The sequence below is a fragment of the Taudactylus pleione genome, unplaced genomic scaffold (genome assembly GCF_031769625.1).
Source record: "Taudactylus pleione unplaced genomic scaffold, aTauple2 ptg000242l, whole genome shotgun sequence".
NCBI lineage: Eukaryota > Metazoa > Chordata > Amphibia > Anura > Myobatrachidae > Taudactylus > Taudactylus pleione.
Window position 1 is genome coordinate 8863735 of NW_028284644.1, and position 26929 is coordinate 8890663.

At 47.9% G+C, this 26929-nt stretch overlaps 1 protein-coding gene across 2 annotated transcripts in view; it reads left to right on the top strand.

The window, feature by feature from the left end:
* Positions 1-26548, top strand: part of LOC148516750 (acidic mammalian chitinase-like) — a 37301-nt gene extending 10753 nt beyond the window's left edge. The window contains exons 7-11 of one of the 2 annotated variants that reach the window (XM_088479652.1): positions 55-178; positions 2193-2378; positions 16152-16268; positions 16996-17125; positions 26171-26548. In XM_088479652.1, coding sequence (XP_088335778.1) covers positions 55-178; positions 2193-2378; positions 16152-16268; positions 16996-17125; positions 26171-26469 — 856 coding nt within the window. In that variant the 3' untranslated portion in view covers positions 26470-26548. Of the gene's footprint in view, positions 1-54; positions 179-2192; positions 2379-16151; positions 16269-16995; positions 17126-25139; positions 25316-26170 lie in introns of those variants that run through there. The other variant, XR_015879385.1, reaches the window with a different exon arrangement.
* The last annotated feature ends 381 nt before the right edge of the window (positions 26549-26929 follow it).

Here is a 26929-nt window from a genome sequence, read left to right on the forward strand (position 1 = left end):
TGTCTGTTCTAAGCTGAACACTGTAAAGATTTATTTCACTATGTTTCTCCACAGACTCCTGGATTTTATCAGCGTGATGACTTACGATTTCCATGGTGGGTGGGACACGGTGTCTGGACATAACAGCCCCCTGTGCCAAGGGTCCACGGACGTGGGAGATTTAATTTACTTTAACATTGTAAGCAAGCCAGACCATTTATCCTAAGATTACACAGTTAACATGGACCGATCCGCCATCCGAGCGGCCGACTGACTATACACACTTACCAATCGGCCGCTCGATGTGATATCACAACTGGGAGGGCATTTAAATTTCCCCACCATGTTGAGATGTCTGTATCGGCAGTCCATGCAGCATGTGTACAGGCAGTCGGCGGGTCGCCTGTACACACATGCAGATGCACTGATATATATTTCAGATATATCGGCACCGGCTGTGTGTAGAGCCAACCTGATATGTCTGTGAACTATGTCGTTCACAGATATCGGGTGTACAGTACATCGAACAATATATGGACAAATGTGTACCCAGCATTACTGGTACTGTGGGTTGTTTACGAACATTGTTCAAGCACTAAAACCATAGCAACAAATCAAATCTTTGCTTTCATTGCCTAATGCTGGGTACATACTGAACGATAAATCTTTAAGTCCATCTGGCAGTGTGTACACTAAATATACTGTATCTGTGAAAGACATATCGGGCGGCTGTTGGCAAGTGTTTATGCACAAGGTTGTTTGTGCAAAACCTTGCCAATATTAGAAATGTTGAATGGTTGGCCGATCTAACAATTTGCCACTCAAGTGTACATCCCACATTACTTGCACACTAGTGTGCCGTGGCTGGTTGTGAAGTGTCAGAGCCGCCGGGCACATTTTACAGTACTGCAGTACTGGGAGACTCAGGCGCGCCCGGGCAGTGACCTGCAAAAGACAAGGCGGCGTGACATCACAGGTCACGCACGCTGCATTGGCCGCTGCCTTCCCGCACACTCCTCCAGCCATCCAGCCAGCGCCAATCAGCCAGTCCGCGCTCTCCCTCTCTTACCTCCTGCCCGGCCGCCTGCCTGGAAGCTCGCTCGCTCGCCTGCTGCAGTGTGTGAGTGACAAGGTGGGGAGCAATGTGTTTTTTTTGTTTGTGTCTGTGGGGGCCAGTCATGTTTTCTTTCTTAGTGGGGACAGCCATATTTTTTTTTCTTGGTGGGGACCAGCCATGTTTTATGTGTTAGTGGGGAGCAATGTGTTTTTTTTGTGTCTTTGGGGTCCAGCCATGTTTTATTTTTTAGTGGGGAGCAATGTGTTTTTTTTTTGTTTGTTTGTTTGTTTCTGTGGGAGTTTTTTTGTTTATGCGGGGGCTAGCCAATGTTATTTTTTTCTGTGGGTGCCAATGTATGTGTTTAATTCGTGTGGGGGCCAAAGTATGTGTGTTTTATTTTTCTGGGGCAATGTATGTGTGTTTATTCCTGCGGATGTCAATGTATGTGTTTTATTTTTCTGGGGCCAATGTAGTGTGTTTTACTCCTGCGGAGGCTAATGTAGTGTGTTTTATTCTTGCGGACGCCAACGTATGGGTGTTTTATTCCTACAGAGGCCAATGTATGTATGTGTGTTTTATTCCTGCGGAGGCCAATGTATGTGTGTTTTATTCCTGCGGAGGCCAATGTATGGGTGTTTTATTCCTGTGGAGGCCAATGTATGTGTGTTTTATTTCTGCGGAGGCCAATGTATGTGTGTGTTATTCCTGCGGAGGCCAATGTATGTGTGTGTTATTCCTGCGGAGGCCAATGTATGTGTGTGTTATTCCTGCAGAGGCCAATGTATGTGTGTGTTATTCCTGCAGAGGCCAATGTATGTGTGTGTTATTCCTGCAGAGGCCAATGTATGTGTGTGTTATTCCTGCGGAGGCCAATGTGTATATTTTTTCATCTGTCTCACATGCCGCATTGCTGGATGGTGTGCCTTGGCAATTTTAAATTTTTGTACTGTGTGCCTCAATTTGAAAAAGGTTGAAAATCACTGTACTAGACAGATAACAGCTGATTGCTTGCTGAATTATTTGTGCAGAAGTGCATCTTTAAGCTCTGTTAGTAATTGATGTGCCTAATAAACCATTGTGTTGTGCATATTATTGATCATGGTATTGCTGTATTTATATTATACTCTTTCCATAATTATCTCCTCTTCACTCCCAGATGTTTGCTATGAATTACTGGAAAGATAATGGAGCGCCTGCAGAGAAACTCCTTATTGGGTTCCCTACTTACGGACGAACATTCAGGAACCCTGATCCTAGTAAATGCGATGTGGGAATCCCTGTCTCTGGAGCAGGATCAGCTGGTCCATACACCCGAGAGGCTGGCTTCTGGGCCTACTATGAGGTGATACACAATACTATACACCATAACATGTAGATTGTCAGTGGCTAAGTGCCTGATTCAGAGGTGGATGCACTGTCCATGTTTACCCAGTTGATGGAATATTTGCTACTGAATGAAATATCCTGGAAACTCCTATGGTGCTTGCGTACCACTGAGTATATGCAGACAGGGCTGCCATCAGAAATTTTGGGGCCCGGTACTGACAAAATAGGCAGGGCACCCCAGGGTATAGGGCAGACTTGGGTGGAGTTACTTCGGGGGTGGTGCATCAATTGGTGTGTAAATCAGGGATGGCTAGACATGGTGGAGGTGGGGCACAGGGTAGAGAACACTGGATATTAATGGGGGCACAGGACAGAGAAGGTTTAAAAAGCAGGGGCACTTGGCTGGGAAGAGTGGATTTGGGTGGCAAAGGGCAGGGATGGCTGGTTTGGTCTGGAGGGGCAAAGGGCAGGGAAGGCTGGCTGGACTAGGACAGGAAAGACAGGCTGGTTGGCTCGACTAGAAGGGGGAGGGAGTGCAGGGAAGGCTGGCTGAACTGCGGGGGATAGGCAGCAAAGGCTGGCTTGCTGGACTGGGGGGGGTAGGCAGGGAAGGCTGGCTTGCTGGACTGGGGGGGTAGGCAGGGAAGGAAGGCTGGCTGCACTGGAGTGGGGTGGACATTGAAGGAATGCTGGCTGCACTGGAGTGGGGTGGACAGGGAAGGAAGGCTGGCTGCACTGAGGTGGGTGGGCAGGGAAGGAAGGCTGGCTGCACTGGGGGGTGGGCAGGGAAGGAAGGCTGGCTGGACTGGGGGGGAGGTGGGCAGGGAAGGAAGGCTGGCTGCACTGGGGGGGGCAGGGAAGGAAGGTTGGCTGCACTGGGGGGGTGGACAGTGAAGGAAGTCTGGCTGCACTGAGGTGGGTGGGCAAGGAAGGAAGGCTGGCTGCACTAGGGGGGTGGGCAGGGAAGGAAGGCTGGCTGCACTAGGGGGGTGGGCAGGGAAGGAGGGCTGGCTGGATAGGGGGGGTGGGCAGGGAAGGAAGGATGGCTGGGAAGGAGAGGGTTTAGGGAAGGCTGGCCGTACTCAAGTGGGGGCACAAGACAGGGTCAACACGAATATAAAAGTACCTGAGAAAGGGGCCAGGGTGGCAGCGGCGAGTAATGCACCGGGCTTCAGGCGGAGGAAAAGAGCATCTGCATTGTGGCATTAGAACTATGGATCCGGCCGGGAGCCAATCACAGCTCTCGTAACGGCAGCCAATCAGAAGAAGCGGCTTCTGATTGCCTGCTGTTCCGCAAGCTGTGATTGGCTCGCGGCCGGCTCCATAGTAGTTCAAATGCCGAAGTACTCTTCCTCGCTGTTGCCACCAGGGCCTTCTCTCTCTCCGGGCCTGGGACAGGAGACCCGGCAGTCCCTGATGGCGGCCCTGTATGCAGAGACCGCTGCTGCATATGGAATCACTGCCATTTGAGCTGGCAGTAGGCAGCCATTGGCATTCCAGGGAGGTTGCTGGGAGGCTGCTTGAAGCTGTCACAAAAAAAGCCTGTCTCAGAGGCGTGTTGTGGGAGTGTCCGTGATTGCAGCTTTTTTTTCTCAAACACAGAGCTGCAGCCACAGAGGTCATGTTCATATTGAGACACTGTGCCAGCCATATGGTGTCATAATTGTCTATGCTGATCTCTATGGTTCACCAATGGTCAGGGGCGCCAAGAGGAGGGGGGAGCGGGTACTAATTACCCCCTTTTCCCCAGGCCCGGCGCGGCTGTCAGCGTCCCTGCCGGTGGTAGAGTGTTTGAGTCCACTATCTATGGACATTAAAAGTGGCCGTCTCAGGCTTGCAATGTCCGGTTCCATCGCAAGTACACAAGCAGAAGGGCAAAATGCATTGCATATTATCGCAGCGGTAAATCCAAAACAAATGGCAGCCATGCATGCATTAGTATCCACCTCTGAACCAGGCCTAGATGATCTATAGCAACTCCGATCCTTGGGGATTTCTAACAGTAAATGTTTTACAGATCTCCTCTGTATCTCAAGCGGAATAATTAATACCACCTGTGGATGTTTTAAAATGTGTCAGCTAGTAATGTGCCCCAACTAAACATGCAGGACTGGAGTTGTGAAACACTGATCTATATATAATAGTTGCTAGGTACTCCCCTAGACTGTATGCTCTCAAACGGCTGTGGCATATTATGTCGATATTCAGGATGTCAACTTGTCCAAGATGACGACATTTAACATGCTGACATAGTGAATGTCGACAGTCAGAATGTTGACAATGGTATTTTAAGGTAACCCTAATCCTAATCTGACACTAACTGAAGCCTAACCTTAACCCTTAAATGATGTATCGAAATTCTGGCTGTCGACATTGACAAAGTCGACATTATGTCAGTGTCAACATTGTGAATGTCAACATGTTGAATGTTGACATTCTGAACATGTCCTCACCTGAATGTCAACATTCAGACAATGTCAACATTATGGTATCAACATTCTGAATGTCAACATAATGACCATATATGCTCTCACAGGCAGTGCCCTCCACCCTCTTGTTCCACCCTGCATTATCCTTGTAGCCAGTGTACTCAGGGCCTGATTCAGAGCCGGACGCTCTGACAGAGAGCTCGCTCTGAATCAGGGCCGGCCTTCTGTTTTTTTATAGCGGCCTCCTGGCCGCTCGTATAGCTGTGGGTGACCACCCACAGCTATAGCGAGCGGCCAGGAAGATGGTCGCGATGGTCAAGACCATCGCGACCATCGGGCTTGCGATGAGACCCTTGCAGTAGGGTCTCGTTGCCGCAAGCCCCGGAGTGCTTTCGTCTCAAACAGAGCCGAAAGCACTCCCACTGACATCACTTGGCCACCATCGCCCCGCTTGTGAGTGCTCAGCGCTCGTGAGCGGGTCTGAATCAGGCCCACTGTCAGCTACTCTGATACTTTCTGCCTGCTCTTCCCATGGCACTGGGTCATTGAATGCTGCTGCTAATTATACCTATTTTACTCCGGAGCTAAAACCCGGGTTATTGCAGGGCTAACCCGGGCAGCTCCTTGGTGTAAAAGGGGAGAGGGTTGGATCGCCGGGTCGAGTGACCCGGCAATCCAACCCAGGTTACTAGCAGGGTTTAACACGGGCATAACCTGTGAAACCCTGCAGTGTGAACGGCGCACTCCGGGTCACGATGACCTGGAACGTGCCGCAAGCCGGCCGATTGATCCGGCTTCAGTGGCACTTGGAGATGACGTCATCTCCAAGCGTCCACTTCAACGCCCGAAACAATGGGTCTATGCAGACCCGACTCCGGTGTGAACGGTGCCGACTCGGGAATGTCCTGGGTCGGCGCCGGCTAAATTCCCGGTCTGATCCGGATTGGAACCCAGTTCCAATTCCAGGTCAGACCCGGAATTTAGGTGGAAAAGGGGTATTACTGTGACTCACCTGGTTGTCTATATATACAATTATTTCAATTTTTTTCTTTTTGCTGTCCGTTTTATTATATTCATTTGTATGTATACATTATTGTAATTTTCCCTGTATGTTGCTACAGACAGTTGGTGTAATCGTAATAATAAAAGATAATAGTACAAATACTCCACCTAAAAATACTCCACTTAATCACCCAGTTCTGCAACCAATAGAGACATTATTCAGTCTGTATAAGAAGTAAATTTGGTGCTGTGTGCTAAATGTATGTATTTATAATTAAGCAAATAATCCACAACTGTAAATCATTTCAGTAATTCACATTCAGTGCTTTACTATCCAAGCCAGAATAGGCAGTGCTGTTTTTCAGCTGGAACAAGCAGTTCCTGAACCTCTCATTAACTATGACCTAATGCCCAGGGCCAAAATGTATTTTCTATAAGATAAGTTTTACTTTAAAGGCACTTTTGAGTGCCGACTTTTCTAAATAAATATATATATATATATATATATATATATATATATAAATAATTGTTTTTCTATAGCTCCACCCCCGGTAGCTCCACAAACGGTTCCTGAACCTATTTTTTTCAGAAAAATAGCCCTGAGAATAGGTATGGTGACCGAGTAATGTTATGCTGTAAAGCAAATTCTTTCCTCTGTCATTTTTCATTGACATTCATATTATTGAAATGCATTTCTGCCTTCTATAATAACCCTTTTTCAATAAAATTCTGGGTCTGACCCGGAGTTGGAACAGAGTTCCTATCCGGATCAGACCCGGAATTTAGCAGTCGCCGACTCGGGATATTCCCGAGTCGGCGCCGCTCACACCGGAGTCGGGTCTGCATAGACCCGGCTTTCCTGGCGTGAAAGTGGACGCTTGGAGATGATGTCATCTCCAAGCGCCACTGAAGCCGGACCAATCGGCCGGCTTGCAGCGGACTCCAGGTCATCATGACCCGGAGTGCGCTGTTCTCACAGCAGGGTTTCCCGGTTTACGCCCGTGTTAAACCCTGCTATTTGCCTGGGTTGGATTGCCGGGTCACTCGACCCAGCGATCCAACCCTCTCATTCATATTGCTGCTAATATTCAGTAATTTGTAGAGGATGCTGACCATCACCAAAATGGTTTATACTAATCTGGATATGTTAATACCATTTTGTCTTCCTAATATTTACCATTCCCACCATCATGACTCATTGACTATGTGCAATGTGATCACCTTAATTTGACGGTCTGAATAAAATGTTGGCTATTTATAAATATAGGATCATCATCATCATGACAGCCAACTGTTTTCATCAAATACACAAGATTGCACTACTAATTCTACACTGATAACTATTTCACATTACTATTTCACATTAAAGGGTCGTCTTTCTATCACCCACCTCCACCACCAAACTAGTGTATTGTCAAGGCTAATTTCCTTGTGATATCGGCCGTTATTGCTGTGGAGCTCAAATCATATGGCAATATTGAGAAATAAATGAGTTTATAAACGTGTACACTCTCTTAGGTCTGAATGTGACTGATTTCATCTAAAAAGTCCTGAAACCCAATTTTAACCAAATACTGTGAAATTATGCTAAACATATTTTAATTTTCATTCCGTATAATTATTATTTTTATCAGTATCATTATACACTGCAGTATTAGATTTTGTAATAGATTCTTAATTATCATATTGTTCTGCATCATTACATTATAGTTAGTTGTTAGAATACCATGCTCATTAAAACGTAACTAATCTTGCTTTAATTTTAGAGATCATCGTATACTTTTAGCATATTAGTATCATATAATTACACCTAATAACCTTAAAACACACTTTAACTATAGTGCTGCAATGGCAGAACTAGCGGCGGTGCAGCCGGTGGCTTGCATCAGGGCCCGCTGTGGTGCAGGGGTCCATAGCCCCTGCAGCCAACAGCGTCGCTGCACCTGCCGCCGTGTGAGGTCTGGTTTTGTTGTGGACCCGGGGTAGTATTAGAAGCAGACACTGAAGCAGGTTTAAAGGAAAATGTGGAACTTTTAATGAGTGGTTTAGTAGACATGAATATGGCAAAAACAAAAGTCCTGGTATAGCACAAAAGTGCACTTGGGAACTGTAGTGAGGCAATGGGAAAAAGTCCAGGTAGTGACATACAGGAGACAGTCCAGTATTCCGGGTAGTGAGGTTGAAGTGAAGTGCAGGCTGAGAATAATTTCCAGTGGAATGCAAGTGGAGGCAAGGTGCAGGGTACAGGAGCAGGTAAGGTGAAGCAGGCTAGACGGCGATCCCAAAAGGCAGGTGTACGAGCACAGGAACTCTCTCTCAGCTATCGCTGAGAAACACGTTGCACTGGCAATGCAAGGGAACTCTGAACTCCCTTAAATACCTAGTGCCGCGCTGTGACAGGCCAGTGAGAGCACACCAGGATTGGGGACTAGGTCACATGGCCAGAGGCAAGATGGTGGCGCCCATACCGGAGCAGAACGGAAGCACCGCCAGGCCTCACCAGCCCAAAATGACAACATGCCCACACAGGACCACGCACAGCCAATGTTCCCCGCCAAAGGCCAGCGCCACCGCCAGACACCCCTCACCATAGCATCCTCACAGGTATCACCCGCCGACCGCCATGCCGAGAAACCCTGGTCATGACATCCGGGAGCCACAGTGTAGTGCGAACTGCAATGAGTGCGGTCTGCACTACACAACAAACACCACCGCCGGCCCCGGGTAGTACACTCGTAATACCCGGCGGTGGTGTGTTTGATTTGGCAGCCAATGAGAGTCAGACAGACTCTCATTGGCTGCTGCGTCCACGGAGGGAGCCGGGCTGGAGCTCACTCATGAGCTCTGCCTTCTGGCTCCTGCAGTGGGTGATGGGAGAGATCTCATGACGTCTCTCCCATAGTGCAGAGCGACAGTGGGTCAGGAGGATGGAGGAGCAGACAGCGGCGGGCGCAGGAGCGGGGATTCAGGTAAGTGGGGTTTTTTTGTGTGTGTTTGTTCTATAGGTGTCCACCTATAGAACAAACACACACAAAAAAACCCCACTTACCTGAATCCCCGCTCCTGCGCCCGCCGCTGTCTGCTCCTCCATCCTCCTGACCCACTGTCGCTCTGCACTATGGGAGAGACGTCATGAGATCTAATGGGGGCACTGCACAGAGGAGGGACTACTACTGGGGGCACTGCACATAGCGGGGACTACTACTAGGGGCAGTGTACACAGGAGGGACTACTACTGGGAGCACTGCACATAGCAGGGACTACTGGGGGCAGTGCACATAGGAGGGACTACTACTGGGGGCAGTGCACATAGCGGAGACTACTATTGGGGGCAGTGCACATAGAAGGGACTACTGCTGGAGGCACTGCACATAGCAGGGACTACTACCGGGAGCACTGCACATAGCGGGGACTACTACCGGGGGCACTGCACATAAGAGGGACTACTACTGGGAGCACTGCACCTAGGGGGAACTACTACTGGGGGCACTGCACCTAGGGGGAACTACTACTGGGGGCACTGCACCTAGGGGGAACTACTACTGGGGGCACTGCACATAGGAGGGACTACTACTGGGGGCACTGCACATAGCAGGGACTATTACTGAGGGCAGTGCACATAGTGGCGACTACTACTGGGGGCACTATATAAGGGTCACTACTGGGGGCACTGCATAGGTGGGCCCAAAGCATATTCTTGCACCTGGGCCCACCACTCTCTTGTTCCGCCACCGTAGTGCTGCATTCGAAAATTTAATCTAATCACGGTACCTGTATATAAGCTCTGCATCATTGGACAATACCGCACTTTAGGCATATACATAATGTTGTGATTATGTTATGGATCACAAAATATTAGGCAACATGTCATTCTTTGCGTTTATTAAGTGTATTTATTTTAATTACCAGCATGGTGACCTGCAAATAACCCTTGATGTGTATTGTCCAGCTGTAGGGTTAATTATTTGTCTGAATAGATGCCATGTTAGAGGGAGGCTTGCAGATTTATGTATAGCCCATTAGGGCTCCCAGCAAATGATCCAACAGAAGATATTATAAAAGTATGGGGTCTTACACATTCATACCTGACAAAAAAAAAATTGATAACACCCTATTTTGCGCAGTAAAAATAGAGCCAGCCGCCTCACATATACAGTTAGGAGGAACACCAACTCCAGCTGTAAGCTTCAAATAGATGGGTACGTATAGTGAATGGCACTAGGTCCTATTAGGATGAATGATCATACACCTTTCAACATATCCGATAAGACATGCAGTCAGGGAAAGCAAAAATATTTATTCCACCGATTTAAAAACACATTAATGTGAATTCATAAACAACACCATAATATATAAGATAAAACAATTCTAAATATAGCAGCATCAAAATTTTAGCAGCATATATTTGTGCAACTTATTTATTTTAGCAGCAATAGAAAATAAGCAGCATGAAAGATCACCATACGGTCCATCAGTTTCTCACCATAAAGGTGTTGCGGTAGGCTAGCTTTCATTGAAGCAATGAAGTCCCGGGCCTTCCAGCTCGGCAACACCGAAAATTACTTTGATAAGGCCAGTTGGAAAATTTCAGCTGCAATTGGTCCTTCAAGGTCCCAGGATCCCGTGCAATGTGGTTTGGTACGAATACCTTCCTCCGTTCCTACCTAAAATATATAGGTTTCACAAATATATGCTGCTAACATTTTGATGATGCTATATTTAGTGATACTAAGGGGTAAATTTACTAAGAATCGGGATTGACCCGATTTTCAAAGTGATTCATCTCGGTATAACTCGCCTGAACTCGGGTGATTTTTTCACTTTTTTTTTACCAAATTTACCAACAGGCGATTTGTTGAAAAACGAGTTTGTCGATGGCGATTTAGATCAAGATTCTCAGGTGATTTTAAAGCAAGCTCGAGTGAGTTATCTCACCCAGGATTGCAGTGATTTCTCTCAGCACCACTCTCCCTAGCAAGCAGCCTGCACATATCAGTGAGATATGTGTAAGCTGCTTGTGTTGTGCCTGTAATAAACGGGTTAATTGTAACAAAAAAATTACGTGAGGTCCCCCCCAAACACTAACCAGCCCCAGACTAGCCAGCCAGTCCTGGTTCTTAACATTAAAGGGAAAAAAATGTGTAGGGTTCCACTGTAATTTAAGAACCAGCACCAGGCAGCAGGGTCAGAGCTGTTTTTAAATATATGGAGAAAAAAATTGACGTGAGGTACCCCGTATATTTAAAACCAGCCCTGGACCCTTTCTAATGGGGGACTGATGCCACAGCCAGGGGAGCCCTTTCACCGGGCCCCCCAGCCGCAGCATCAGTCCTGACCGCTAGTTAGCCCACGCCTGGAATCTCTGGGGAGTTGGGGACCCTCTCTCTATTGCACCCCTGGCCTGGACTGATAGCCCGGGGCTATCCCCACCACCCCTGGGCGGTGGGTGGCTGGTTGATAGTGTTAGGTGTAGTCAGGGCTGCCATCAGAAACAGCTAGTGGGAAAGAGTTGACATTAGTCCCGGGCCGCCAGCCAATCAGCGGCGGCTAACATTAGCAGCTGCTCATTGGCTGGGACCCATGTGGAGGAGCTGCTCATTGGCTAAGCTCACGTGGGTCCCCGCCAATGAGCGGCCCCTAATGTTGGCCGCGTCTGATTGGCTGGTTGCCCGGGACTAATGTCAACTCTTTCCCACGAGCTGTCATTAGTGCAATGTAACAGCATGCAGAAGCATGTTGTTACAGTGTATCCGGGGCACGTATTGGATTTCTACGGAGAACATCGTGGGACATAAAGGTGAGTATTGGATCTTTTTTTTACAGGTACTTTGTTTTATATACTTTACGTTGACAAGGGGACGTGAACATCTGGAAACAGGTGAGTATGTGAACGTGTGTTTATGGATGCAATAAAGCTTTATTTTCACGGTGTGTTATGAGTTTTATTAACCATTTCTTTACAGGTTAATTACAGGTACCAGGGGGCCCTTAATGCCCCGCATGCTGGTACTTGTGGTTCTCCAAGTACCAGCATGCGGGGGAGGCTTGCTGGGACCTGCAGTTCTACTTGTAAAGACAATGTTTTTATTCATGTATTTTTACACTACACTACACTAAATCATTCAACCCGCCGCCCATGGTTGAGGTGGATAGCCCCAGGCTATCAGCCTAGGCTAGGGGTGCCCTGGAGCGCAAGACCCCTTTATTGGAGGGGTCTCCAATTCCCCAGGGATCCCTGGCCTGGGCTGAGTAGCAGACAGGGCTGATGCTGCGGCTGGGGGGCCCGATGATAGGGCCCCGTTAGAAATGGTCCAGGGCTGGTTCTGTGAATTACAGGGAGAACCTATGCAAATTTTTCCCTGTAATTCCAGAACCAGCACTGATTCCCATAGCCCAGTGTAGCCCTAATGACGCTAGGGTAAACTTGAATATATATATATGATTATGTATATTGGGGTTGGTGTGCCTTGTGTGCATTAAGAGTGCTGCCTGGCACCTTGGTGCATTTGTACACAGGTATATATATATACACAGGTATATATATATATATATATATATATATATATATATATATAGGTAGGATATGTATATAATGATTTATTTGTATGTAATTGTAAATATTTATTGTGAAGAGTGTGAGGGGATGGGTAGAGCCATAGCAGAAGCGGTGATGGTGATTTTTAGTACATATACATCGGGCTGCCTGGGCTGACTGGCTACTGACAGCGCGAGCCTTGGATGCTTCCAGATGCAGCGCGAGCGGGTGAGACAGGGGGCTCGCGCTGTGAGCGGGAGAAGAGAGAGGTCACGCGGCATTAGTGTGAGGGTATATAAGAGCTGCGCTAGCGGCAAGGGGCAGAATGCAGTTCCCCCCTCCAGTGCCTGCCGAGCTACTCACCAGGCGCTAATGAAGCGAGAGCACTGAGTAGCTACAGCGGAGGCCAGTGAGGGGCAAGCCTGATCGGCGCTGGTGACTCCTGCGTCCGGCAGGAAATGGTCGGCAGTGACCAGGCACCAGCGTCAGTAGAGGAGGAGCCGGCCGTGTAAACTGGGCGCCGGCGTCTGCCAGGAGGAGGTGCCTGAGGTCTCTGGGCGCATCAGAGACAGAGGCGGACCCGGCAGCAGAAGCAGCGGTGATGCGGCGCCGGCATCAGCTGAGTGCTGGGGGAGTAACCCGGCGGCCAGATGCGTCAAAGGAAGGGGAAGCCCCTTCTAGTTCATAAGAAGAGGAGAGGTGGTGATCCTAGCCGAGCTGGGAAATCCCTGGAGTGAGTCGCCGCAGCAGTGCGTCTCTCAATAGGCACTGTGAGTAACCAGTTAACCCATACTCACCACAGGTCACATTACCCAGTTGCCTACATAGCATAGGACACTACTAACTGGGCAAGAGGCCAGGGAGTGGAGCAGCACATACTTGCATTAGACCCTGAAGGGGTTAAATATAGCTTCAGAACAACTTAAGGTGCCCACACACATACCGACTTTTCATCCAATTTGGCCGATTTCGACGAATCGTGACTACAGATCATGTAAAAAATGGTCAAATCGTGAGTTTCTACACTTGATCACGATGCCGATGCGCGTCCCTCCTCGTCGTACATCGCATCTTCAGATCTGCCGTGATGTTGGGCAGATTAGCCAATCTGGGATACAATGCACTGGCTGCACGATAGATCTTAAGTCAGATTGGACATTTTTAACTCCAAATCGTGACCACGACTGCCTGGGGAGAGTTCAGGGAGAGTTCAGGGGAAATCGTGTACATTGGCTGATTGGGAGCAAGTCGGTATGTGTGTGGGCACCTTTAGACTCAATGCAATACATTTTAAAGGAGCAGTCAGTTAGTCAAAGACTTTTGGGGTTTCAACAGCACCTAACTTGCTGAAGGCTCTACGCTTTTTCATTACAGCAAAGGCAGTCAGAGACTGTAAGACTTTTCTTTAGTTTCTAAGGAAGGATACTAACAGCTGTACAGGGACAGACATTATAGGAGTGCACCGGTGGTATTAAGAGGAATCTTCTATAACAAGATAGCAGTGTGCACTGTCTTTTTTATAACCGCAGCTTGGAATATAGACTATTTAATCTAAGCAGTATTATCATCAGGGATCTTACTGTTCCAGAGAAATAGGAGTTCATAGTCACTTGTAATACTCCCTGTGCAGCCTACTAATATTGAAATACTGCTATAGCACCTAGCTTACTTGCTTTGGCTCTACACTATATCCCACAGGGGAATCTTTCCATTTCAGGAAGGTCGGATTACCTTATAACTATAAATTGCTGAGCAAGTTAATCCCGGAGAAAGTATACATTTTGCCGAGACTTTTACCCTAGATAGGGGATGCATAAACAAGACTTTGTGTTCACTTAAGGAGTCACATATTACCAAAGGACATTTCATAGAGACATTCCTTGATTGGTACAATTGAAGTTTATAAGGGTAAAAGACTATGTACAACTGTTTGATGAGTGTAATATTTTAATCCTTAATCGAGACTGTAGTGTAAGAGTGTAATATATGCACATGTTACTTACTTTTCATCTTATAAAGAATAAGAACTGTTAATTGTAAATTGTTGAGTAATACTTACATAGTGGTGACACAGGAACGAACCCGGACTACGGCCTCCTGCAAGAGAAGAAAGGATTCGGGTGGTAAAACTATTATAAATGCATTGCTATATACCATATGCATCTTGACTGACTGTATGTATTTACACTAGGATTGCATATTTTACCATTGTGCATCACACAGAGGTTGTTTGGGAAACCCTGTAAATTAACTAATAGTTTGGGTGGAGGCACTTACTTCCTATTAAGTAGTAACCCTATATCCCTACCAGCAATATATATAGAAGGGTTACACCAGTGCTGGTTGTACTAAGTAGAGGGAGACCCTACGCAATTTTTTCCCTCTACTTAGTCATCCCAAACTGGTTTTGAACAGTCCGGGGCTCATTAGTGTTTCTGACCTCACGGAATTTTTTTTAAATTAACCCTATTTTAACCATGTTTCTGACCATCTCACAGCTCAGGGGGTTGAGAGTTTGAAAAGTGATTTTGACTGAGAGTTTGCTCCTATCGCACCCGAGCTTGTCATCTCGATTCTTGGTAAATTTGAGAGATGTATGTTTGAGGTGAAAAGTACTTCCGATTTGGCCTGATGGTGATTTGATTCGAGATTGCTATCTCACCCGAGTTTTACGAGTGAGATGAGAGAAATCTCTCTTTAACTCACCCGACTTTTGCCATGAAAAAAATTATTAAATCACCCGAGATGGTCATCTCGAATCTTAGTAAATTTACCCCTAATTGTGTTATCTTATATTTTATGGTGTTGTTTATGAATTCACATGAATGTGTTTTTAAATCGGTGGAATAAATATTTTTGCTTTTCCTGACTGCAAGTCTTATCGGATATGCTGAAAGGTATATGATCATTCATCCTAATAGGACCTGGTGCCATTCACTATACGTACCCATCTAGTTGACATTCATACACGTGGTTGGCTTGTATAGTGCAATTCCCCTCACCAAAGGAATGTTATGTTGACAAGCAGGATCTTTACTAATTTGCATTGACACAGAAAGCCAAGGAAAGGATGGGGGGGGGGGGGGGGCAACTTGACACACGGATAGGGATAAATATTCCACATGCAGAACTCTGTACAACTTTTGGGAGGCAATCTGACATTGGAAATTACGCCATCTTCTTGCGTCTTATCTTTTTTATCTTTGTAAAATATCTTGGTATGTCGTTCTTGTTAAAAATTTTTAATGTATGTACTTTAAGCATTGTGAGTTTCTTTCTGATATTAAACTTCATTTAATAAGACTGGTCTCCATGATTCTTATCGGATCCACTTTGCTTGTGAGTTTGGGTTATCCATGCTACATATCTGTACTACAGGTTATTATGTGGATAATCATACCTGGGAATTAGTTGTAGAAGCATAGGGAGATTGGAAACTTCCTACTTGGGAGTTTGTCGCTCCTGAAATCCTTTCCATGTTGGCCATAATTGGGAAATGAATAGTGAGTGTGAGAGATACTTGGGAGTGTAATCATTACTGTAGACAGACCAGTCGGTGTTTTTTTATTAACTGTATCACCTTCACATCAAACAAGCTCAAGTGAGTGCTAATCTTGTCAAAGTTACAGACAGCGGTTAGAGATTGGACTATCTTGGAACCGGGTCCGTGACATAATTAGAATGTAATATGATATTTTTTTTATATGTAAGTGTGATAGTGTTGTCATCCAAATCCATGGTGTAACATATATATTTTTACTTTGCTAACATTGCAATGATGTCCTCGTTTTTAACAGTATACTCTATGCTAAACTCTCTTTAGATCTGTACTTGGCTTACAGGGACCACAGTGAAATGGATTCCAGACCAGAGGGTGCCATATGCTTGCAAGGATAATGAGTGGGTTGGATTTGACAACAAAGAGAGTTACGACTGCAAAGTAAGATGGTGTTCAGATGTCGCTTTGTATAGGTACAAGGGAAATTAGATCCATCCTTTAGGGGTGTAATTATTATGCCCGCATTTTAGCCCAAATAAGTATATTCATATCTTATCATGCAAATAAGAAATTCTTTATTAGGGTAATGTATCAAAAATTCATGCAAGGACATGGACTCCAATAGGAGCCTGTACGGAGTAAAAAGAAAACGTAATAGCTACCACTATAACATTACTTTCTATTAACTGGGTTTGCTGAATGCACATGGGCTGGTCTCAGACATCACATGCACGTGCAGGCGGTAGTTCCCTGCAATGAACAAAAAATTAATAATGTAGCCTAAAGACTAAAATGGCTCACGCCACCCAAAAAGCTTAGTTTTCAGAGGACTTTCTGCACAATGACTTATGTAGATATGCCCCTTATGGTGGCGTCACCCCATAGCAACTGAAATTATGTTTGGATGCAATGTCCTAAAAGATGAAGCACTTGATTGAGAAGAGAGTAACCTTTTGACTATAAGGTATCCTTACAGGAGCACCACATTTAAGGAACAAGCAGGCTGCTATCTGTTCCTTTTATTTATTATGAGACTGCCCACAAAGGGAATAGATTGTCCTTATAAATAAAGCCCATAATTATTATTAGATGGAGTTGAATTCAGCATTACAGGACATTGTAAGGAATGTGCATGACTATTTGTAATGATTTCTCCCTTATTTCCTAGGTGAAGCTTTTGAAGGAAAGTGGTTTCGGTGGAGCTATGGTTTGGGCCATTGATTTAGATGATTTCCTGGGATCATTCTGCAATGAAGGGAAATATCCATTGATAGGCCACCTGAAATCCCTGCTGGAAGGTATGAGGGAAAATATATTTGTAAATATAGTTTCTACTTCAGGGTCCATAGGGTATCCACAGGATACCTTGGGGTATAGGTGTGACGTCAGTCGCAGGGCACCAAAGAGTTAAGCTTTCAGCCTCCCAGGATGCACTAGGTCCCCCTCCTATACCCCGCCCCCGAGCCAAGGCACCTCAGTTTAGTTTGGTGCCCGGCCGGAGTCGGGTGCACCTGTTGGAGTGGGGGCTAGCAGAGCCCCTGAAGCTTATTCTTCATGCAGCTGTGGCTGCACAACTGGATGAACAGCATGGACAGTCAGTCCTGACGTCCATGCTGTCTTCCCTACACCCCGCCGGTACCAGAACGCCGGTACTGATCCGGGGATGCTGGTGGGCGTCTGGGGTCACAGCTAGCGGTGACCCCAGATGCTCCGGACCATGGCCGGATTCAAGGGGGACAGAGGTAAGCAGCGGGGTCCCGCGGTGGGTCCCCGCTGATCACATGGTCCTAAGTCCCCAGGCAGGGGGCTCCCTGGGGACTGGCTGCAGCGTGGAGCCAGGCGACCAACCTGCGCTTCCACTACCCCCTGGGACAGCGGACCGCAGCAGAGCGGTAGCGCTGCGGCGTCCCAGGGGTTAAATGCATGCCAGGGGAGCGCGCCTTCCCTGTCTCACAGCCGGCGCCTCCCCCGCTGCACACAGCCCTCTCTGCATGCTGCCGACTGGTCCTGTGGCAGCGCTCCTCCCCCAGGCCAGCTTCTCTCTGCTCCTCGGCGGCCATCTTCTCCAGAACGCATGGTGAACGCTGCTGGAAGCGCTGGAAGGAAGCATCGTGGTCTGGGTCCCCCCGCATACCTCTCCTCCGCTGTGGTCAGGTCTGTGTATGCAGCGCTGTGTCCTACCAGGCCCTGTGTCTGTGTAGTTGAGTGATCAGCGCTGTTAGTGCAGGAATTGTTATTTTTCTGCATTGTATGTGACTGTGCTAGCGCTGCTGCCTGTAATCTTTTCTTCTCTAAACTGTCAGCTTTATTACTGTCCCTGTTCTTTCTGCTAAAGCCCTTGCGGTGCGGTGCTGCAGGGTGGTCTCTCGCCTATTTAATACTTAATTGGTGAGAGAGGTCACATACGTGGTGCCATCATGTCTGAAAGTGATTTTCCCCTCCGGCTACAGTGTACCACGTGCAAAGTACCGTTAGCGGAGGGGGAGGGTAGCGCGGAGGGCCTTTGCCGGCAGTGTTTGTCCATGGCGCGGCCTATTACGGTTACAGCACCGGTACAGGAGCCGCCCTGGGCTTGTTTCGCTCAGGCGTTAACAGCTTTAGTGGGCCAGTTAGCTCCGCAGCCCGCGTTTACTCCGATGGGTTTGTCCCAGCAGTCTGTGGTGTCGTCACCCATGCAGGGGTTCCCACGACAATTGGTGGTACCCCACAGTCTCCCTATTTCCCCGCTCCCGGGTTCTCAGGAGCCAGCGTGGGTTAACTCCCTGACGAGTTCTGTACAGCACTTGTCGGATGTGTTGCAAGGGGAGTCTGTGATGCGGTCTCATAAAAGGCCGGTGGCGTCTCTGTCCGCTCCTTATGAGGATGACGAAGGGACGTCTGATGATGGGGAGATTCTAGATCCTTACGATCAGGAACCTCTCCATACTAAGGACGCTGATGCTAAGTCCAAAGTATATATTCCTGGACTTATTCGGGCGGTCCGCACAGCCTTGGTGATTGAGGACGAAGTTCCCCCAGCGGCTAAATCTAAGTATGCCTTTTTCAAAGATGTGAAGGGCGATGCCACAGTCTTTCCTCTTTCGGGTCAGTTGGTGGACCATTTAGAGGAGGCGTGGAAACAACCTGGCAAAAGATACCAGCCGCAGAGACGCCTGGCGGTGGCTTATCCGTTCGCGGATAATTATTTTGCGAAGTGGGAATCCCCTCCACAGGTGGATTCTCACGTGACCCGTCTTGTCCGTAGTGCCACATTGCCGATGCCATCCATGTCCTCCCTTAAGGATGCTACGGACCGCAAGGTAGAAATCTGCCTGAAGTCCGCTTATTCCCTTGCAGGGGGGGCAGCACGGCCGGCTATGGCCATTTGCTGGGTTGCCAGAGCGATGGAGCGCTGGGCGGATTCATTAGAGGCTTCTTTTGAATCCGACTGTCCGGCCGATCAGGCGGAGTTGATTGGCAATCTCCGTGATTCGGCCACCTACATCAACGAGGCGGCTCTAGACATTAGTACTCTGGTGTCTAGAATTTCTTCAGCAGCGGTAGCTGCTCGTCGCACCTTGTGGCTGCGATCCTGGAAGGCGGACGCAGATTCCAAGAAAGGTCTGGAAGCGTTGCCGTTTACCGGAGAAGTTCTCTTCGGGCCGGATCTGGATAAGATTGTGGCCACGCTGGCGGCAGCCAAATCTGCCTGTCTCCCGTCGGCCGCTGCTCCTTCTGGTTCGGGACCATCGTCCTTTCGGTCATCTAGGGCCCAGGGCAGGCCCAAACCACAGTCGTTTCCTCGACAGGCTGGCCCTAAGAAATCGGTCAAGCCCCGGAAGCAGGCATGGAGTACCAGACGTCCGGCCCCCAAGCCAGATGGCAAGCCTGCGGCCTGACGGTCCGGGCCTCCCTTTGGGGGATCCCAGGGTGGGAGGCCGCCTGCTACAGTTCGCCCAGTGTTGGTCGACTACTACGACAGACACTTGGGTTCTGGAGATGGTTTCCCACGGATACGCCCTCTCCTTCCGGCACAGACCCCCGGCTCGCTTCTTCACCACGGGTCTCCCATCAGACCGGAACAAGGCTACGGAGCTGCGGAAGGTATTGCACACTATGCTCCAGGCTGGAGTTATAGTGGCGGTTCCATTCTCCCAGAGGGGCCAGGGTTTCTATTCAAATCTATTTTTGGTACAGAAACCCAATGGGTCATATCGTCCGATTCTCAACCTCAAAGCACTCAACAAGTCTTTGCGGGTCCCGAAGTTTCGGATGGAGACCCTACGGTCCATCATTCTGGCGCTGGAACCTGGGGACTACTTGGTGTCATTGGACATACAGGACGCTTACCTGCATGTCCCTATTCTTTGGCGCCATCAACAGTTCCTCAGGTTTGCAATCAGCAGCGACCACTTCCAGTTTCGGGCGTTACCTTTTGGCCTGGCAACAGCACCACGTGTTTTCACCAAGGTGATGGCGGTCATGGCGGCTTCTCTGCGGCTGCAGGGAGTCCGCATGTTGCCGTATTTGGACGACCTGTTATTGGTGGCAGGATCTCCAGAGCTCCTGTTACGCCACTTGGACCTGACCATTGCACTGCTGCAACGGCACGGCTGGCTAATCAACTGGCAGAAGTCCACTCTAATCCCGTCTCGGAGGATTCTGCATCTTGGAGCCTTATTGGACTCGGGACAGCAAAGGATCTTCGTGACGGAGGACAAGATCTCTGCTTTACAGTCAAGGGTGCGCAGTTGTCTGCACAGCCGCCGGGTGTCCTTACACTCGGCGATGAGGTTACTGGGCTCCATGGTGTCGGTGTTCGACATGGTGGAATACGCCCAGTTTCACTCCAGACCTCTGCAGCACCTGATCCTGTCCAAGTGGAACGGGCTGACTCAGTCTCTGAAGTCCCAGACGATTGTGCTCACCCAGGAGGTTCGCCTGTCCCTTACGTGGTGGTTACAGACGACCCACCTCAACAAGGGACGTCCGTTCTGGGTTCCAAATTGGGTCCTGTTGACAACGGACGCCAGTCTTCGGGGCTGGGGAGCAGTTTCGGGTCCACACTTGTTCCAGGGCAGGTGGACGCCGACAGAAGCGGAGCTTCCAATAAATATCTTGGAACTCCGTGCGGTCTTCAATGCTCTCCAGCAGGCACAGCGGTTTCTCCAGGGTCGCCCGGTGCAGGTCCAGTCGGACAACGCTACCACCGTGGCCTACATAAACAGGCAAGGAGGAACTCGCAGTCGGGCGGCTCTCGTAGAGGTCTCTCGGATCCTGGTTTGGGCGGAGCGCAATCTTCCGGCCATATCAGCGGTTTTCATCCCGGGAGTGCTCAATTGGGAGGCGGACTTTCTAAGTCGCCAGGACGTTCATCCGGGGGAATGGTCCCTGCACCCGGACGTTTTTCAACTACTGGTGGACAGGTGGGGTCTTCCAGAAATCGACCTCATGGCGTCCCGGCACAACAACAAGTTGCCGGTGTACGGGTCTCGCACAAGAGACGAAGGGGCGTCTCTGGTGGATGCTCTGTCCGTCCGGTGGACGTTCCGGTTCGCATACCTGTTCCCTCCGGTCTCCCTTCTTCCACGGGTAATCCGGAAATTCAAACAGGAAGGAGGGACGCTCCTGTTGATAGCTCCCGCGTGGCCCAGACGGCACTGGTTCTCAGACCTTCAGGGTCTGTCCGTGGACATTCCTCTGCGGTTGCCGCTACGACCGGACCTTCTGTCTCAGGGTCCTTGCCTTCACCCGGACCTAACTCGGCTGTCTTTGACGGCGTGGCTGTTGAGACGGCCATGCTGAGGTCCCGGGGGTTTTCCAGCTCTGTGGTGCGTACCATGTTACGAGCTCGGAAACCGTCTTCCGCGAGGATATACCATCGCGTGTGGCATACGTTCTTCCAGTGGTGTCGACCGAGAGGTTATGCACCGCGGGAGTTTCGTCTGTCTCGGATTCTCGCCTTCCTGCAAGCGGGACTAGATCATGGGCTTCGCCTTGCTTCTTTGAAGGTACAGGTTTCGGCCCTATCTGTCTGGTTTCACCGTAGGATTGCTACAATCCCGGATGTGCGCACCTTTATGCAGGGTGTTCTCCGCATTCAGCCGCCCTTTGTTCCACCTGTGGCGCCTTGGGATTTGGCTGTGGTCCTGAGGGCTCTCCAAGGACCGCCGTTTGAACCACTGGGCTCAGTGGATCTTAAATGGCTAACAGCTAAGACTGTTTTCCTTCTGGCCATTGCTTCGGCCAGGCGTGTTTCTGAGTTAGGGGCTCTTTCTTGTAGACCCCCTTTCTTGGTTTTTTATGGGAACAGGGCAGTGCTCCGCACTCGGCCCGAGTTTCTTCCCAAAGTTGTTTCCCAGTTTCATATTAACGAGGAAATAGTTGTTCCGGCCTTTAACTCACCGGGTCTTTCCGTGGGTGAGGCCTCTTTGGATGTTGTGCGGGCCTTAAGGACTTATGTTGACCGCACTTCTTCGTTTAGGAAGTCGGACGCTTTGTTTGTCCTCTTTGGCTTCCGTAAAAAGGGTTGGCCTGCTTCAAAGCAAACTTTGGCAGCCTGGATCCGTATGGCTATTTCTGAAGCTTATCTTCATGAAGGCCTACCGGTCCCTCCTTCTCTGAAGGCTCATTCCACTAGGTCTGTGGGTCCTTCGTGGGCAGCTCGACGTGGTGCCTCGGCAGTTCAGATCTGCAAGGCTGCTACGTGGTCTTCTGTCCATACCTTCGTGAGGTATTACAGGTTTGACACCTTCGCCTCTCAGGATGCTTCCTTCGGGCGGCGGATTCTCCTTTCTGCACAGGAGCGTCCCCACCCTTAAAGGATACTGCTTTGGGACATCCCCAAGGTATCCTGTGGATACCCTATGGACCCTGAAGTAGAAAATATGAGATATGGTAAGAACTTACCCTTGTTATCTCTATTTCTACGAAGTCCATAGGGTTCCACAGGACTCCCGCCCTGTCGCACCTGTGCTGCAGATGGGCTTTGCTCTGGTCACCGGTTTTCCGTCTCCCTCTGGTGAGAATGTGATTCTTGTATGTGTCCAGATCTTTGTTCTCTCTCTTCCTTCTCCTCCTCCGGCCTATGGCTTGGTAACTAACTGAGGTGCCTTGGCTCGGGGGCGGGGTATAGGAGGGGGACCTAGTGCATCCTGGGAGGCTGAAAGCTTAACTCTTTGGTGCCCTGCGACTGACGTCACACCTATACCCCAAGGTATCCTGTGGAACCCTATGGACTTCGTAGAAATAGAGATAACAAGGGTAAGTTCTTACCATATCTCATATTTTCTTTTATTCTTTTTTTCTATAAATATCCAGAACAATTGGCATGTTAAATAGTATTCCATATCTGTTCATTCTGAGGACATAGGGGCTATTTATCAATAATTATTTGCGGGATATCTCCAAAAACATTGATAAAATGTGATTTTCATAACCTAGAAGTGGAATTCTAAAAAAAAAAATTAAACATTAAAAATTACTTCCCCAAAATGTGGTGCCCAGGGCACTTTTCCCATCTGCCTCACCCTGAATATGCTATTGCTGCTGCATCATTAACATGGAGACTTTAATGAAAGATTATTATACTGTTCCTACTTATTACTACTTTTGTATTTATTTTTACAGTTCTGTAACAGAACTAATAATTATTTGATTATTTATACGATAACAATCCATATTTGTTATGAATATTTATTTATGGCTTTTGGTTTGTTTTTTTTCCTTGTTTTGTCATAAGGTTTCTGGATTCAAAATAAAACATCTCCAATATTTATTATGTATTCATTGGGTGTAGTATAAAAGGTTGACAGTCAATAGGTCGACAAGTACCGTACAAAAGGTTGTCAGGTACAATAGGTCGACAGTGTAAAAGGTGGACACAAAATTGTTCAACACATTTTTATTTTATTTAACCCTAACACTCCCCCTAGTGCCTAAACGTTACCCTAACTATGCCCCCCCCAAGTGCCTAACCTTAAAATGTTGAAAAAAAAACATAAAAACCATGACCATTTGAACCTGTCAACCTTTTAACCCTATAAAATCACATGAAAGGTAGGCAGTGCTTAAAGCAGTCAATATAAATTAATTTAATGTAATAATATAATATAAATACAGAAGTTAGATACTCAACAGTGTGAATAGTAATAAAAAATCTTACACATATAAAATGGGGAATACAATCCCCACACATGCATAAACAACAAAAATAGTAAATAATATAAAATGAAAATCTCAGCAAATGCACATGGATAGATTGCTGGAGGGTGTGCGCATGGGAAGCAAATTTGCTTTGATCTAAAATGGATTCAGACATATAGTAATAAAAAATGATTCCACGGAACAATTGAAGAAATTATTTTCAATGTCCAACCAATGCAGTATGTACTCAGTTTATAGATTTAGAGTAATGTCCCGATGTTTTAAAGAGTCAAAGGAATAAGGGGTACCCGTGAATGGGCTGCGTGTCAAGCCCCTTAAAGACAAATCATGGACTGCACACGAGTCCACGAACACTTGGTTTTACAGTACCTGTTTGCCCTGAGGTGGTCACCCTGGATGGAAGATAGCAATGGGTGCCCGGAGAAGCCGTGGAGGTGGATATGTAGATCTCTGTTATCCTACACAGTCTCCCGTGGGTAGAAACTCCGTGTGTCTCTGGGCACTGTATGTTTGTGCAGAAAGTCCGTGGGTCGGAGCAGTATTGCAGCTCCTGCGGCACAGTAAATGCCAGGTACGGGGCGGTGATGTACAGTAAGCAGCTGCAGTCTGCGGGATGGTTTGCCCCGCTGTACATAAAACCTGGTACTGTGCGGCTGTTCCAGTGCGTGGATTGTGGATAAACTATTCCATGTGTCTAAGGCTCCGTAGAAACAGCTGATCCACTGGCATCCGATCAATGAGTGTTTCTGGGACTTGTAAACAGATTTTGGCAGTGGTATAGTATCTCTCCAGCCAGAGCCGGCCCTAGCCAAATTAGTGCCCTAGGCATGATTTTTGCAGGTGCCCCCCCCCCCATGTGGGATACCAAAAAAAACTCCAGGTCACCCCACTGTCTGTCCGCTCATGGCTCCTATGCACCGGCCAAACAAAGCCCATCAATGACCCACCGCCTCTATGTACTATATATTTATTAAAAATTTATTGAACTATTACCCCCCTGTTTATGTATATTTATTGAATTGTATATTTACAATCACTGCCCTCCTGACCACCCACTAAACTACGCCATTATAGTTTTTACTCACAGTAGTGATCGGTGTGAGAGCTGTCTGCTCTACTACTAGAGTCCCGTCGGGGAGGTTCCTCTGAACAAGAATGAAACAGCTGAGCCACATCTTGTTCCAGCCACAGGCGGAAGGGGAGGCACCATTCACATTACCTATTGGACACGCACAGCGGGAACTCTGTGACTCTGACAGGAGTCAAATGATTGGCAGCCAGCGGGGACGGGGCGCTTGAACAACTGGGTCTCACTCAGCCAGAGTGAGAGGAGGGACGTAGAGGTGAGGTGAGGTGCGGTGCGGTGCGGGATCGCCTTCATCCTCCTTATTTGTTATTGCACCAAGCCGGCTGCAGCATAATAATAATGAGTCAGCTTGACTTATTATTATCGCCGGAAGCTGACCCGTTCTGCTAGCTGGTCCCCACATTGCCTCCTCTACGATCCCGGGTATATGCTACCCGGTCACAATTGTGGTCCACGGCAGCCAGAGCAGCCGCCTGCCCATTCAGCCTCTTCCCCGCTCCTGGCTGCACGCTGAGCTGCCCGGTCGGAGCTGAGCTCCAACTGTGGTAAACAGTTGCCGTTCACCCATCTACTGTAGGTGCCCCAAATATTTGCCGGCCCTAGGTTTGGAATCGATATGGCATTCCAAATGCCCCTAGGCACTTAACGCCTCCAGCATTAAGTGGCTAATGCATTTCCCTGTTATCACAGCTTCGTCAGAGGCAGAACCTTTTAACTCTGTCGACCTTTTGTCCCTGTAGACCAGGGGTTCCCAACCACGGTCCTCAAGGCACACTAACAGTCCAGGTTTTAGGGATAGACATACTTCAGCACAAGTGACTAAATTAATATCTCAGTTATTTTGATTTAACCATCTGTGCACAATCATGGATATAACTAAAACCAGGACCGTTAGTGTGCCTTGAGGACTGAGGTTGGGAATCACTGCTGTAGACCTATTACATGTTGACTATTTGGTGTTCACATATTGACTGTCGACCTTTTTATTTGTCATTCCAAATACTGTATTCATTATTGCTTATGTTTTAATTATAGTGCAATTAAGTAGATTATTTGTTAATGTATGAAAGGATAGGTATATTTATGATAAATGTATTATTTTACTTTGTAGGTTCAACCTTAAACTGCCCTGGGGAGGTATGTGGTGGCACACCACCCATTCCCACAACCACTGCTACAACTACAGCTGAACCTGGGGGCAGTACACCACAGCCCCCAGTCACCACTCCATCTGTTCCGCCAACCGATGATGAAGACCCCAATTTCTGTGAGGGTAAAAGTGATGGCATTCATGCAAACCCGTTAAATCCCCAAAAATTCTACATGTGTGAAGGTGGAACTACCCACATCATGACGTGTCAAGATGGTTTAGTGTTTGATATAACATGCAGCTGCTGCAACTGGCCATGAATATCCTTTGCTTCCCTCCTATGTAAGAGCAGCCCTTCCCCATTCTAGGGCTACCTAATAAAGTTATAATGCAATATGCTATCCTGCTTAATGTGACCTTTTTGTATACACAATAAACACAAGCACATCCAGTCTATTGTATCAATAACTTATTACATATAGAACCTGATTCTGAATTGCAAGCAATCACCAAGCCATGCCAGTGTAGTTGAGCGATTGTTTTGCAACTGTGTATGTGTGAAAATGTCTTACGTCCTATGGCGCATGTGTTACACAGAGTATACGCACAAAGGCGCTGTTGCGATCTAGACGGACAGTATCAGTAATGTTATGGGAAAGTGATGGGCGTTCCTGAGCGGTGACTGGGAGATAGCTAGAATGCCAAAATGGTCCGTTCAGTGGGCGTGTTATGGGATTGTCTCATGAGTGTCAATACTGCGTTCACAGATGCACAGCCGCA